Source organism: Melozone crissalis, unplaced genomic scaffold (assembly GCF_028551555.1).
Source record: "Melozone crissalis strain CALT ecotype California unplaced genomic scaffold, PUWL_Pcris_2 ptg000023l_1, whole genome shotgun sequence".
In the NCBI taxonomy this organism is placed as follows: Eukaryota; Metazoa; Chordata; class Aves; order Passeriformes; family Passerellidae; genus Melozone; species Melozone crissalis.
The window spans coordinates 17,613,782-17,629,015 of NW_026535801.1; the positions used below are offsets into that span (position 1 = coordinate 17,613,782).

Sequence of the window (15,234 nt, forward strand, 5' to 3'; positions counted from 1 at the left end):
AAACTCCTGTTTAGATTAGCCTACAAAAAGCAAAGTCAGGCTGTCACTCTGTGATTTACCATTGATGTAAATGGTAAATCAACATTCAAAGAGGAGCAGATATGGGGGACCGCCAACATTTAGAATGAAAAGAATCTGGAGCAGCAATGTGGCAGTTTAAACTAGGCTGGCATTATAGCAATATATAAATAATAAAAAAACCTCCTCCATGTGTTGTATTATTTTACATCTCAGCTCAAAATGAAGAGAAAAAAATTCTCATGCGTTGTCATTATGAGACCAAGACATTATTCAGCCTTGCAAGTTCATTTACTTTTTTTTCCTCTCTAATATGCATGACTAAACCAAAACAAATGATCTGAGGCATTGGCAAATATGATGGGTTTATGTAGGTCACATATCTGATCTGGAGCAGATCAGATCATCAGCATATTCCGCAGGTCACCATGGCCCCGTAGAGGTTTGTGAATGATCATTCAGAAACCCAGCAACAAAGTATGACTAATTTTCTAAATGTCTGCTGGTTGTTGCTAACTCTTCTCTTAGCTCAAGTCATACCATCCTCAGTTGTCATGGTGAGCCTTTTAAATGACAAATCTTGAGGCTCATTTGAGGCTACTTTCAGTCAAAAGGCTCACTGTTAAACTATCACAATGAAGACTGTATGAGAGCAGCAAAAATCATGTTGCAAATGCCTGGCCACTTTCCAGTTTGTTCTCTGAGACATTGCCTTCCACTTTCCATTTTTCCCTCTCAGGATGGCTTGAAGCAGCACTGGCCCCTTACGAGTCACGTGAAGGAGCTCCTTGCACAGAAAGGCTTTTGTTGGCCCTCCAGAGGCTGGCCAGAACCTGCTCTGGAGAGAGGGGTCAGTTTTGCCATGGCTGAAGGGACTGCATCTCCCACATACAGTGGCCTAAAGAGTAAACAGAGAGGTTTCTGTTGCCCCAGAAAACCTCTCCTGGTATGGAACCATCTATGGAACCATCTTGTTCTGCTGGTCCTTCCTTGCCTTGCCGGCCCTCAGACTGCAGAAGGCAGCCAGTCTTCAGAGCTCACATGAAGAGCAGGAGCTCCTGCAGTCAGCCATCAAGGGGTGGCTTTACCTTTTGGAAAACCAGAAAATATTTCTTAGCTGATTCTGTGGAGGATGGCTCTTGGTCAAATACCCCAGAAACTTGATCAGAAAAACATGCAAATGTGGCTTCCATGGCAGTAATGAATCCAGGCAGCACTGCAAAGCTCTCCTCCTCACGGCCCCTGTGCTGCTCTGACCAGGCAGCTGGGGCCAGCAATCAGGAGAGGATTAGAGCTTTCCAGCCGACACTTTTCCATCCCAATTTTTCACAGCTAAAAGACAGGCTTAGAACTGCCGGTAAGTGTGCTTGAATCAGTGCAGGCAGACCTTCAAAGGTGCTGTGCTTTGGCAGGTCCTGGGAAGCCTGTTAGATGGTCAGAGTCTCCTCTGAAAAAGCACTTGTCTGGAAACCAAACCTTACTGGGCAGTGTGTTCATTTGCTGGAGTTGCTAAGCCCTCACTTTTGACATCAGCACCACTTTCAGTCAGGCAGCTGTCTGCCTGAGAGTAGGTCAAAATCAGAGCACTGGCAGAATTGTTCCCTTATGTCAAAGGATTACAGTAATTCCACCAAATTAAAGGCCACATTTTCAAACCTCTAATCAGCTGCTCCATAATAACAGAAGTCAAAAGCTCTGCTACTGTCACAAACTATGTCTTAGAACTCACTGGCCTTAAAAGTTAGTGAGTAGCATTTTCTAAACGCAGCTTCTTTAAATTAAACTATCTTACACTTTCACAGGCAACTTCTGTCATTCTTAGGATTAACCACATGCTTCTCCAGCCCATGTGTCCAGTTGGAGCCACTCAGTAGCCTGCCTATCTTAAAATAAGCTAAGAGGCTAAAAGTGGGAAGTTTTACAGCTAGAAAATCACATCAGCAAAGACTTATGAAAGCTGATGCTAAAGACAGCATGGAACAATGCTCAGTATTTCAGCTACAGAAGGTAAGTCTGTTTAGAGGTAGGGACAAGCCAAATTTTAGTTTTACAGACTCAGTATACTCAATTTAATTGGGGAAAATATAGACAAAATATAGAAAAGGTAGGCTCTCCTCTAAAGGTTTAGACACATTCAGATCACAGTAATAGATTCTGTAAAAATTAGTTTTTACACTTCTTACTTTAGCTCTTGCTAAGAGTGAGTTGAAATAAAAGTCAGGCTCTAACCACTCATGGGACGTGGGGAATACTGCTGGAAGTCAGGTGAAATGTAGCAATGTAGCAACCTCACAGGTTTTAAGTTGAAATTAGTCAGATTTAATATCATTCCACTCCTTGCAATTGTTCTTTCCATCCAGCAGTGGAGCTGCATTAGGAGTCACCAGAGGGAGCCTGCATGCCAAAAATCCCACTGTTTTTTAAAAAACTCTGTACTTTCAGATTGCAAGGACGTTGAAAACTGAATTTACATAATTTCTCCTCATTGCTGAAAAACCAAGGCTGCTTCCTCCCTCTGGCCCTGTGGGAGCTGGCCAGCCCCTGGGTGCCTGGTGCTGGGGCAGAGGCAGCCCCTCTCCCTGCTGCTCTCTGGCAGTGTCTCTGCCTCCCCTGCTCTCCCTTCCACTCCTTCCGTGGGGCTCACGGCTGCCCCCAGTCCCAGCTGAGCCTGTGGGTGTCCTGCACCTCACCAGGTGTGCCCTGTGTCCCTGTCACCTGGAAAGGTGCCACTGCAGGGAGTAGCCCACAAACCTGCAGCATTCCCAGGATTTGCCAGATGTGTGCACATTTTCTGCTTGCTGTGTGCCAGCATGAGCTGGGACAGCCACAGCAAACACTTCAGGGGAGTGATTTCCTTCTAGATCCCACAACTCTTTATTGTATTGTCAGAAATAGTTACTCTATAAATTGTTCAGAGCCTGCTAATCATCTCCTCTATAAAAGATCTGTGGAATAACACTGCTTGTTCTCAGGTTGTGTGAGAACTGAAAAGCCTGAAGTATCCTCCCTCCTTCCGTTTCAAGAAAAACCAGCAGCTCCATCAGATGAGAGCTTTTAAACAACATCCTGCTGGCCTGTGCAGCTCACAGGAAAATGAATCCCTTTGCAGATCCATATGCTAGCTGCAGTACTTCCTGTGTTTTTCTGGTCACAGTCACACACATAATTCATGTGAGCACTCAGTGCTAGCTGCAGGCCTGAAAGGATGTGGTTGAAATCTTCAGGCTGCTCGTGTTCTTGTCTCCATGCCAAAGCTCTGGAGGATGGTTTTGGGAACTCTGTGTTCTTGCTATACTGGGCAATGTTGCATCTCAAGGGGTGAAGGAAGGGAGAAATTATGGAGGGGAGAAGAACCACATGGCCTTCTGTAGAAAATTTTTGGTTTTTGATAAATTCAAATAGGCATCCACTTCAAAAGGAAAAAAAATCAAATACTAACAACCCAGAAAACATCCCCACCACAAGAAACCCAGCACAGATGGTCCCTAAAAATCAGAAGCATGGTTTCTCTATGTTTCTCTTAGCTTAACCACAGAAATAAGGACCAGGTTGTTCAGAAACAGAGATGTCACAAAGCTAATGTGCTACTGGGACCTTGGCTCGGGTCAGGGTGAAACCTGAAGCAAAGAGCTAATGGCAAGCTACTGTCCCTGGAAGAGCAGCTTGTGGCCAGCAGCCACTCTCATGGAAATCATTGCCCTGGTCCCAGGAGGAGCAGAGCAGGTGGTGAGAGCTGGGCTGATGGCTGTGAGCCTGCGCACCCTTGCACATGCCCACAAGGAGCAGCACAGCTGATGGAATTGTAGCTGGAAGGTCGTGGGATGATTTTGCTGTGTCAGGCTGATGCCACTGCTCAATGCGCAGTGCTGCCTTTCATGTTATACAAATTCACTATTAACCTTGAGCCTGCCTGCAGTCATTCTGTCTTCTGAAAGCTTTGCCTTTTGGAGGGGTGGGGATTTTTATATCTGAAATTTGACTACATGGGGAGGAGCCATTAATAGACAAAGAGGGGCTGTAGAAATATGCAGTGAGGTACAAAATGCAGGGAAGGCTTTTCTTTTTGAGGGTAAATTACATGAGACAGCAGCCCACATACTGTGGGGGCTTTTTAGAAGTACACTACTTAGAGAGTATTTCTGTATGTACACAATGAACCTACCTCCAGAACACCCCAATATGGCCTGAGCAAGCTCCCCCAGGCCCCCAGCCATGGCCCTGGCAGTGCTGCAGGAGGAGCGTGCTCTCCCCACTGAGCCAGGGGAGTGATGCCCTGAGAGATGCACTTGCCCTCACTGCGTGCACAATCCTGCCCCGCCTGCCTGGGAGATGTCAAACACTGAACAGGAGCAGCGATGTGCAATCTAGGCCTTCATCCTGCCATCTTGCTTGGGATCAAATTCCAGATTTACAAAGCTTTAGATGAAACAGAGGGGCAATTATTATTTATTACAGTAGGGCTGGCTGCAGTCAGTGTCTGCCATGTGGCTTGGTTGTTAACCTCCAGCATAGAACATACAGCAAGGAAATAAAATTTAATGCCCTGTCAAATGGCTGGCTTCATAAGAATCTTACATGTTCTCCTATAAAAACATTATCTTTTCTTCAAAAGCTGCTTCAATTCAGAACACAGCACTGCCAAAATCCTTGTAATTTCACTATAAATACATCTTGTAAAAAAAGTAACCAGAACAACACATGCTGCCCTTCCTGGGATTTCTACTTTACATTTTAAAACATGTACTATGTCTCCCATATTTTTGTTCTACAGTATTTTATGTTGCTAGCTCTTAAAAGGTTTTTAATGTTGTCTGTTACTGCTTAGAAACAGTATGATATTTACACTACCTTGTATTTAATACAACAATGCTTCATAACACTATTTTCAAGTCATAAATGCTGTTCCACAGCACTTTTCTAAAATTATTTTCTATCATAAAAATAAAGTTTTACCTTTAGAAGGAGGCCCCTTTAGCATTCATTGCACAAGATTAGAAGGAACTATATCAGATATGTGGATTTCACACTGAGCCAGATGAGGCCAGCAGAAATACTCCCCCAGAATTTGGTCTGTGCTGGACCACACGTGGTAATTTAGGGACTGACATTAGTGCTCAGCACAGCCCTTTTTTCTTCACTCCAGGTAATGGTGGCTGTAACACAAACATCCCAGTTTTACTCTGGAACAGATGTCATGCTTAGTCTCCACTGGACACCTTGGTCTCTCTATAGGTGCTGCAGTATTTGTTGCAGCCAAGGCCAGAGCCATTTTGAAGCAGGAGCTGCCAGCTGTGGGAAATGAAATGTATTCAAAGCTGCCAACAGTAGGAAATTAAATACAGACTGCAGCAGTGTCTGCCAACGTGTTGGGCAGTACCATAGCAGTGGCAGCCAGCTGAACTTGAGATGGCAGCAATCTGATGTATCCCCATCACCAACTCAGTGATTCACTAATTAATTTCACTTTTTTTTTTTTCCTTAATTGTATCTACTGTCACCATCCTACAGTTCAAGTCTGAGGAAGGAGAGAGGAGGGTAGAGAGAGGGGGAAAGACACCAGGCACTAGAAGGTAACATCTGTGTAAAGATAGCCAGGAAATTCATTCAAGGCCATTCTGCATCAAGTGGTGTGGCTGTATCGAGGGGCACTGACACAGATGTGAATAAGAACAGTATTTAAATGATGAGAACAAGTAGAACAAGTAGTTTGGGAAACAAAGCTGCATCTCTTGTGACCAATTTAGGGACAAGGAAAAAACACAGTGATACAAAACTGCAGCATAAATCTTCTATTCCCTGTTCTTCAGCAGGTCCAGACAGCTGTGGGCCTTCCACCCAGGAAATGAAGTGCATTGATGGCATTTTGTCCCATCACAACACATGAACAAACCAGAGCAGTGCACATGAAAACAAGGCAGAGCTCAGCCTTCTCTTACCCAAGAAACAACTTACTGAGACATTTTCTACTTAAAAGGAATGTGGTGGAGAGCTGGTACTACCAGGCTAAAGAACAGATGTTCCACCAGGGACATGGCAGCTCTGCTAAGGCGTTAGAGGAAAGAATCAACCTCAGGAACTGCTCCAGCCACTGGACATTGCCTGGTTTTGTGCAGTAGTCCTTGTCCCCTGCCCAGCAGTTATCACAGCCATTTAGCCTACTGGAAAAGGAAAGAGGTCCAAAATACCACTCAGCACTGAGAGGATAATGGAAAACCATCTCCATCTCCTGTTCTGGCCATGTGACTGATGTGCAGCACAATCATCTTTGAAAAAGGATCATCATTGGAGAATTGGAAAAATGCAATAGGCTGAGTCAAAGTGACTCACCCACATAAGAAAAGTTTGACTGGGCTCCAGCTCAATTTGTGAGCCTGGACTTGATGTTCAGAAGACTGTGTAAGATGCCTGATGTTACAGCTAACATTAATTTCTTAAAATTAAATTTAAGTCCATGTATGAAGCAGAAGCAAAAAAAGACATGGTATTTTTCTTTCTAGAATAGTGGGATGTTTTGTGTTCTTGCACTGCTGTGCTTAGTTGACACTGGAAGCTCTTTGCAGAGTTTGCCATGTAAAAAGATACAAGTTTTTGTAGTGACTGCTAAAGCCTTAGAAACTTCATTCTTGTGCCACTTGAAGTAAATTTAGCCTGAGATTTTTGTTCCACAATGATTCTCATGGGCTCCAAACTCCAAACTTACCATACTAACAATAATCTTGAATGTCTCCAGACTCTACCCACGTTCGTTGTTAACCTTCAGTCACAAAGTAATGAGATGCATCAGACATCGTCAGGCTGGCCTAAGGGGTTGCAAATTTGGATGAGGGCCACACACTGTACTAATTGCTTCTAATAAATTACATATTTCAGGAGGGACATCATGATTTTAATCATTTATTCTGCATGTTGTTTCCTTTGGAGAGAAGAACAAGCAGGCACTAAACAAGCAGAGCATCTGAAATTCATGGCAGGAGCTAGAAAGAGCTCATTTAATATCAACCATCATTGTAAGTACTAGAATTATGCATGTATCAAATCCCTGGGTCTGAACACTTTGGGAAAAGCCAGTGAGTTCTGGTTGTTTTAATGACTCAAACCAAAATAACGTCTTTGAATGTTCCTTAGATTTATAAGAGCTCTGATTTAATCCCATTTCAAATCTTGTAGCTGGGGCCTAGCTCAGGAAAAGACCTTTGTTTTTATGCAAAGAAAAATACATTAGGAGAGGAATTTAAAGCATTTATTTCCCAAAAGGCTGAGAAAGAAAACAGTAAAATGTATCTCTTACTTGTGTGGGAATGACTTTAATTATGATTTGATGTCTCCTCATTGCAAAGGTGGTCCAGTGAACACAGACAGCTACAGTAACTTTCTTTAAAGCCTGCTGAAGTTAGCAGGATCTTGATCTGATCTAAACAGCCTCTAGCAGAGTGAACTAAGATGAGTGAAGTTTTCCTATTTCCCTGCCCTCTAGCACATCCAGGCTAGTAGACTCACTGCTAATGAAATCCTCAAATCACTTGGGAACCTGCACTTCCTTCACAGGGGTTGTTTAAATAGCCACTAGTATTAATAGCAATAGCTGGGAGATAATGTGGGATTTGGGACCTCCAGGGAGCAATGCAGGTTTGGGAACAGCTCAGGCTGTCTCCTGTTATTCTTTGTAAACCTTGCTTCCTGCCACTGCCCTCTGCATTTCCTTCCAAGAATGAGCTGAGCTACCAAAGCAAACATGACTGCCTGGGTGAAAGGAAACCTGCCTGAGCACAAAGCATGCCCTGGCATGGAGAGCTGCAGCTCTGAGACTCAAATGTGCTCTTCTGATTTTCAAGTGGTAATGAGACACCAAGGAAGCACCTTTACCTGGGGTGAGTGCAATCCTGCACTTCTGCCTTGGCAGTCTAAGATGCCTTCCCTTGGTCCCTCTCTATCTGGAAGGGTTATCATCCCATTTTAGACTTCTCTGGCAAGTGTGAAGGTAAAAAATAAGCCTCCAGCAAGACTTCCAGGGGCTTCTCTAGCCCACCAAGCAGAACGATGAAGGCATTTCTAAAGATGCTGTTTGTGCTTTGAGGGGTGGATGGACCTTTGTGCTAAAACAACTTGACATCTACTTTGGAAAAGGATCAAAGGATTCTTCTTGGTTTTGTCATACAGAAGAAGAACAAGAAGTAGATTAGTAAATAGGAAAAAAAGGCCTTACACATTGAGAACTGACTGGAAAAGATTGCCCAAGGCAAAAGTGGTGACTATTCAAATTGCAAAACATTCCTGTGGTTGTTTTTATGGTATTTTTCATAGGGAGGTTCAAGCCAACCTTCACACTTGAAGAAGACCTTAAAGGATGAGAAAATTTGAAGTTCAGACATAAAAGCACATGAGTAACAGAAGAAAAATTGATGCAAAGAGGGGAACTACAGGTGATGAATCCTCAGTTAAGATTGCTACTTAACATAGAAAAAAAACTATGACAAGAGGTGAATCACAACATACAGAAAATAGAATGGAGTCATTTGATGCAATCTTCAGATACTGACTTTTGCAACATTGTATGCTACATACCAGCATGGAATTCAACACTAGTGAGGCAGGTTAGGAAAGAAATATTCATGAAAGCAAAATGGAAAACCTCTTTGACATCCATTAGGTTTGGTAATATAACACTAAGAAGCACACCGTGCCCAGCTGTTACCTGGTTGGCTGGCTGAGTCCCTCTCCAGATTACTACTTAAATCAATAGCTCTCACATTGATTTTTCCAGCACACTGTATTCCAGTAAAAAGAACAATGCTCTGAGATGAGTCAGCTATTTACTCTGTCTGTAGGAACTCTGGTGTGCTTTTGTTTAGGAAAATAAAAGCAGGAGCCAAAGTACACAGAGATATACAGTAATAAGAACCTGCCTGTTGCACCACGTTTGCTACAGCTTGCTGCAGCAGCCACAACCCAGCCTGGAGCTAGAGGAAGCTTCTATAATGATGAAACTGAAATATTTGGGGATGGTCTTAGACAGAAAATGTTGATTTTTAGTTTAACAAGTGCAATGGCAGAAGGAAAAAATATGCCCCCATATATATCAAAGAATAGAATCACAGAATCATAGAATGGTTTGGGTTGGAAAAGACATTAAAGATCCACTCATTCCAGTCCCCCTTCCATGGACAGGGACACCACTCACTAGACCAGGTTTTCCAGAGGCCCAACCAATCTGGGACACATCCAGGGATGCTGAGGCATGCAGAGAGGAGAGGAGCCATGGGGACCTGTTTTACACTGCACTTCATTTGCACAGCACTTAGTTTAGGCTTGCAGAGCAGAATAATACAGCAGTGAGATCAATAGGTATTGCTATCCATGCAAAGCATTTTCCTTCCAGAAAAAATATTGAAATTGAACGTCATAAGATTATTTCTAATATCCAGTATACAAACTTCAGCCTATTTTGGCAAACAGAGTCTTGTGTGGCAGCTGTGATATTGAGTGATATTTTATTCGAGGACAAGTACTAGAGAGCTGCAGCTACAGAATGAGATACATAGAACTGGCTGATGTGGTAGATTGCCTCGTGACAGCAGCAGTATTTCACACAACTAATCAGATATCCCAGGTAATAAACTGTGTTAAGCAGACAAATGGAAATTTACATATTCATTGTCTATCAAGAGACACCTGGCAGGATGGCCTTTAGACTGCAGTCTGAAAATAATCCTGCTCTGAAAAGTGTCAGTCAGAAGTGCTGGTGAATCACCTCAGATCTTGCTTCACTGCAATCACCATCCAGTCAAGTTCTGTTCAGAACTACATAAGAAGCAAGGTCTAAATGTAGCTATTTTGATGCCAGGTGATATTCCTGCTGCTTTTGAACATATTCCTTAAAAGCATCCCTCAAAACTTTTATCAAGACTACTCATTTTTCCTTATTTCCCAAGAAAGTCTTCACACACCCTACTGTCACATACCCAGACCACGGTGTTGGTTGTTCTCCTTTTCACAGCTGCCTGGAAATGAGAGGCAGAATATGGGGGAGTGGTTGCAAATAAGAAACAGAAAACTCTACAGGGCCAGCACCAATAGAATTTACATATTCAAGAAGCTCTGTTCATAGCTTGGCATTGAATTGTCTGTTATAGCAAACTAATCAAAGCATAAAAACTCTTTTTTTTTCCCCTCGCACAAATAAATTTGCAACTGCAGCAGGATTCAGTGCTGAGGCTGGAGGGCTGGTCAGCCCCAGGCAGTGGGCAGTGCCGGGCAGTGAGAGCAGAGGGCGAGGGCAGTGATGGCCGGGCAGGAGCCTGTGGCACTGCCCTGGTCCCCCAGCAGGGCAGCCCCGAGGCAGGGCAGGGCAGGGCCGGGGGGAGCTGACAGTACCTTTGAGGGCAGGAGGGGTGAAGACGCTCTGCTTCCTCTGCTTGGGAGAGGCGCTCTGCGACTGCAGGGACAGACAGAGAGGACAGTGAGACACGGCACAGACAGAGATTTCTGCTCCTGGCAGCTCCCTGTGCACCCACCTGGGTGATCTCACAGAGCTTCTGAGAAAAACACACCGTGTACAACTGATGCCAGCTCCTGGGCTGTCACGTACACAGGATAACTAAGACAAAAACATGTGTTTAATGGACAACCTTTATGACTCGCAGGCAAAACAGACCCAATACTACTGAAAATTACCCTTCACTCCATACAAATATTGTTAAACATAAAATTAGGATAGCCTGTGCTTTTAACAGCCTGTGTAATTTATTCTCTTACGGTAAATTAATGTATATATATTAAAATAGTTGCAAGGTTTTCATTAGCCAACATTCCAATTACAGTGAAATCAGTGATTATGTGCATGTGTAAGGGTAAGGTACTACTGAAATATTACTATACACATTTTAATATAAATAAGTGGAAAATCCCTTCCCCTGTACCTTTTCAATGTGTTCTATTAAACCCAAGATAATAATTTCAGCAGCCAATCACTCAGCCTTAAATGCTGAGCCTCATTTAAATGCTGTATTAAGTTAAACTTTTTGTGGCCCCAAAATTGCATCTATGCACAAAAGATAAATTATTCCAAAATAATGACAGTAAAATTCACATAGAGCAATAATAGTACTATTTTATTATACCAATACACATAGAGTAATAATGGTATTACTACATTATATCAATGTTTAGTTAACAAAAACTAACAGGAGTATATTCAGTGCTAAAGCAGAGCAGCTTTTGCAAAATGAAAGCAGCTAAATTGGTGTCAATATTATACCAACATGAATTATGTCTACATAAAAAGGACAAAAATCCTCATAGAGTACACCCTCTGCTAGCTTTGGAAGACATAAGCACCATAACACACTCCTAACCAAAAAGTTAAGGAAAAACTGTGTTTAACCAAGCTTTTTTTCCCCCTCTCATTTTATCAATTTCTAGTTGTAGTAATGTTGTTGCCTTTACCCAAACATTTGCTAAAAATGCCTAATATATACACCATGAATTTTAATCAGATCTATTTCTTCATGGAACATTTGAGACATGTTTCACACAAGTAGGGCTAATCCTATTAACTTAGCTTATAACAGTGGATAAATGATAACATTTATAAATAAAATATTTTCTTCTTTGGAAAGAGAAAGCTATTTATAAACACTATGGGATAGCTTGGTGAACCTCATGCCAGTAAATCTTTACATGTTTGCATTGGAGTTCAAATTTGAACCAATCAATACCTCCTGCTGCTATTTAAGGTGCTGCCCGCTGCTCTGAGCAGGGGGTGAAGGAGAAAGAGATCAGGGAATTGCAGGAACCATGCAAGGGGAGGTTAGAAAATGAGATCAGAGGAGCCAGCTTTCAACTCTTGTGCAGACAACATGACTGCACTGCCTGCTGTAGGCTTGACAAGTGATGGGCAGAGTGGAGAGGAGTTTGTGCCCAGCAGTGAGCTGCAGATCCACAGCATCGGTTGGGTGGGGTGAGCTGGCCGGGCCACCTTGGCTTTGCTGTGCTTTGACAGGGCATGGCAGCGGGCAGAGGGGAAGCTGGCCTCTCCCAGGTCCCTGCTACAGCTTTACACAGCCCTGCTTTGAAAATGATGGTTCTTAAAAGGCTGTGTTACTGCAGATGGCATGACAATGTAAATAAAAGTGTCCACCAAGATGAATCAGTGAGTTTCCAAGAGTTTTTAACCATCGAACTATTTTAACAAAAAGTATGTTTAAAAAAATAATTAAATCACTTACCTCTGCCTGTGAGATGTTTGTTCTCTTCTCATCTTTTTCTAGAGAAAAACGTATGAAAAGAGAAAAGTTAGTACAGAAGCATTTCTCAGGGCTAACATTTGTAACTCTGCCATGAACCTACAGCACTGCTGTAAATAAGAACTTGACCTTCTAATTTACAGCTTTTCTTTCTCATTTGTGTGTCTCAGAAAGCCAGAGGCCCTGATTAGCATTTAGACATAAGCACTGCATGTGAAGCACTTAACTCCCATTTTTGTCTGTGAATAACAGTGAGCAATGGAGCTCCTTCAGCAGCAGGTCCTTTGTCCTGGCTGGCAGCAGGGCCCTGCAGCTGGGGCTGTATCAGGGTACAGAACTGCTTTGCCCAGGCACTGAGCTTTCTTCTACGGTTGGCAAATGGTGTGGAGCAAACCCACAAAGGGTTCTACTGCTCCCAAATAATAAAAAGAACCTCACCTCAGGTAAGCTATTAATATACCAATACTGGTGCTGAAAAGTGCCTTGCAGTAATATGTAGAATTAACAAAACAAAGCTTAACAAAGAGCGATCTTTCACCTTAAAAAATTTATGACATTACCAGACTGAAACTTTTCCTAAAACATTTTACTTTTGTTGCCTTAATTTGCTTTAGACTACATGTATGGCAGAATTGGCAGAACTTGAGGCTTCTATTAAAAATAAGTGCCTCTGAGAATCTGTATGAACAACTATGATTGTATGACACAGAGGAGGCTCAAGGTTCTTCCTAACCATGGCACATAACCAATTTTTGTATGAGCTAAATTATTTGGATGCTGTTGTCTTCATGTGGTTAATGGCCAGAATGTATCTGTCTTCTGCTGATGATTTCACAAATATTTGACAAAGATCATGCAGGATATTTAATACACAATATTTTGGAGTCCTAAAATAAAATGTCATTAAAAACATAGACAACAATCTCTCACTGTTGCAATGGGCCTTCTAAAATTTTCCACTGGCAGGTATCTGTGTAATTTTATGTGTAATAAACCGAGGTGGGACCTCAGATCTGTAACCACAGGTCTAAGCAAAGAATTAGGCCTAGGCAATATAATTTCATCTGACTTATTCTCTAGATATTGGCCTCTTGTGGTGTGCTGTGTATGAGGGGACAAGCCAGTCCATGCAGCTGGATCAATCGCATTTTCTATTGCATTCTTTACCATTGTCTCTGTGCATCTTGCAAACATTAATTGATTAACCAGATTTTTCAATATAAGTATTTCCCATTATCTCTCTCTGAAAGATATTCAAATCACTAATACTCAGGGTTAAAAAGTGTAGTTGAAAACAGGGCTGATTACTAAAGCATGATCCCACAGATACAGAATTAGACAAGACAATCAGGAGTTTCCTGCCATTGACATTTGCGTGAACTTTGGCAAGGTCGCTGATCTCCTCCTGGACTTCCCTATCTGTAAATAAGTATAGTAATGTCTATTTCAGTATAGAAGTGTCTCTTCCAGCCCATAAAACCCTTTGGGCTATGAAGTCAGGCTGGTTAAATGGGTGATTATTCATGTGCTTGCAGCCTTTCTTACTGGTTGCATACCAACACATCAATTAGTCAACATTAGACTTTTTTTATTATTCAGGATACTGGATTTAGCTTAAATGCTGAAATTTGAATAAATCAGGGTCTTTCAGCAAAGAACAATGAAGACTAAGTTACGTCCCATTCCTTCCTGAAAATCTAAATTTGCCCAGATTAAAAATATATTTTGTGAACCCAAGCTGATTCTTGCATAAGGAACAAAAACTGACATCAGTAGCTTTGTTGTGTTTCAGGTCTCAAACCTGAGAATGTGCACAACTCCAACCCTTTGGGCTCTCGCATTTAGTGTTCTGAGTGATGTGACATTAAAATTGTCAGAACTGCAACATTTACAGCCTTTCCCTTCACCCAGCAGCCTTTAGAAGACAGGCAGCTTTGGGAATAAGGATTGGTCCTGTATGGAGTTAGAGAGACCATTCATATCCACAGGGCAAATAGCGCCAATGAGAAGCATCAGATAATATGGACAACCTGTAAAATCACATAAACAAACTATTTTCCAAATCAGTAAACAGAGATTGGAAAGCAACCTGAGGGACTGAAAGATACAAACTCCAGGCAGGAGCCATGAAGTGTTTCAGGTGAGTTGTGGGATGAAGGAAAGCTGGTTGGAGATGAAGTTTGGCCAATGGCACATTTTGGCACCAGTTTCTTTTTGAGGACAGAAGGAGAATCACATGCTAATTTTTGACAGGTGTTTTGATGGATAAGACTCAATCAAGAATGTAGATTTTTAAGGAGAGGTGACAAGGAATGGGAACAAGGGAAGCCTAAATCTCAGAATGCCATACAGAATGCCATAGACTGAGGCAGAGAGGATAAACAAACAAACCCTCTATGTATAGAGGGTGAGGAGGAAAAGAAAGGCAAGGGGAACATGGGAGGAAGATAGAAGAGCTTGTGAGTAACTGAAGTAGTAATAAGAGACAGGAACATTGTACTCAGAGTAAAAGGGGAAATTTAGGGATGACAGAGAGCAGAATTGGAGCGCAGTGTGGGCTGGACCACAGTCAGGAGTTCTCTGACTGGCCATAAACTTGGAGGCATCTTCATCTAACTGAAGGATTACATTAATAATTGTGTGAACACTCTTCCTTGGACAAAGAGGCATTTTCCAGTGTAACTTATAATGCTTTATAATGTTACCTTATAACACAGTTTAAATTAGTTAAAGAAAGCATGTTTTTACAGCAGTCTTACTAGGCACATCCCCCAGCCCAGCTGGTCTAAGAGCTGAGCTCCTGTCCTCATCTGAAGGCAGAGAGGAGCCCAGAGGAAGGAGGCTGATTGTGGCTGGAATGAAATCTGCTTGGTGGTGCAGATGCCTCCTTCCACGGATCTTCCCTGCTGTGCAAACATCGTGTCCGTGCTGGGGGAAGCTCTGTGGTTGTTTTAGAGTGAGATCAAAATTCATC

At 42.4% G+C, this 15,234-nt stretch overlaps 1 protein-coding gene across 1 annotated transcript in view; it reads right to left on the bottom strand.

Annotated features, from left to right (window-relative positions):
- The window catches only part of PPP1R1C (protein phosphatase 1 regulatory inhibitor subunit 1C), a 41,103-nt gene that overhangs the window by 8,971 nt on the left and 16,898 nt on the right, over window positions 1-15,234 (bottom strand). The window contains 2 exon segments of the mRNA XM_054278371.1: window positions 10,390-10,450; window positions 12,243-12,280. Coding sequence (XP_054134346.1) covers window positions 10,390-10,450; window positions 12,243-12,280 — 99 coding nt within the window.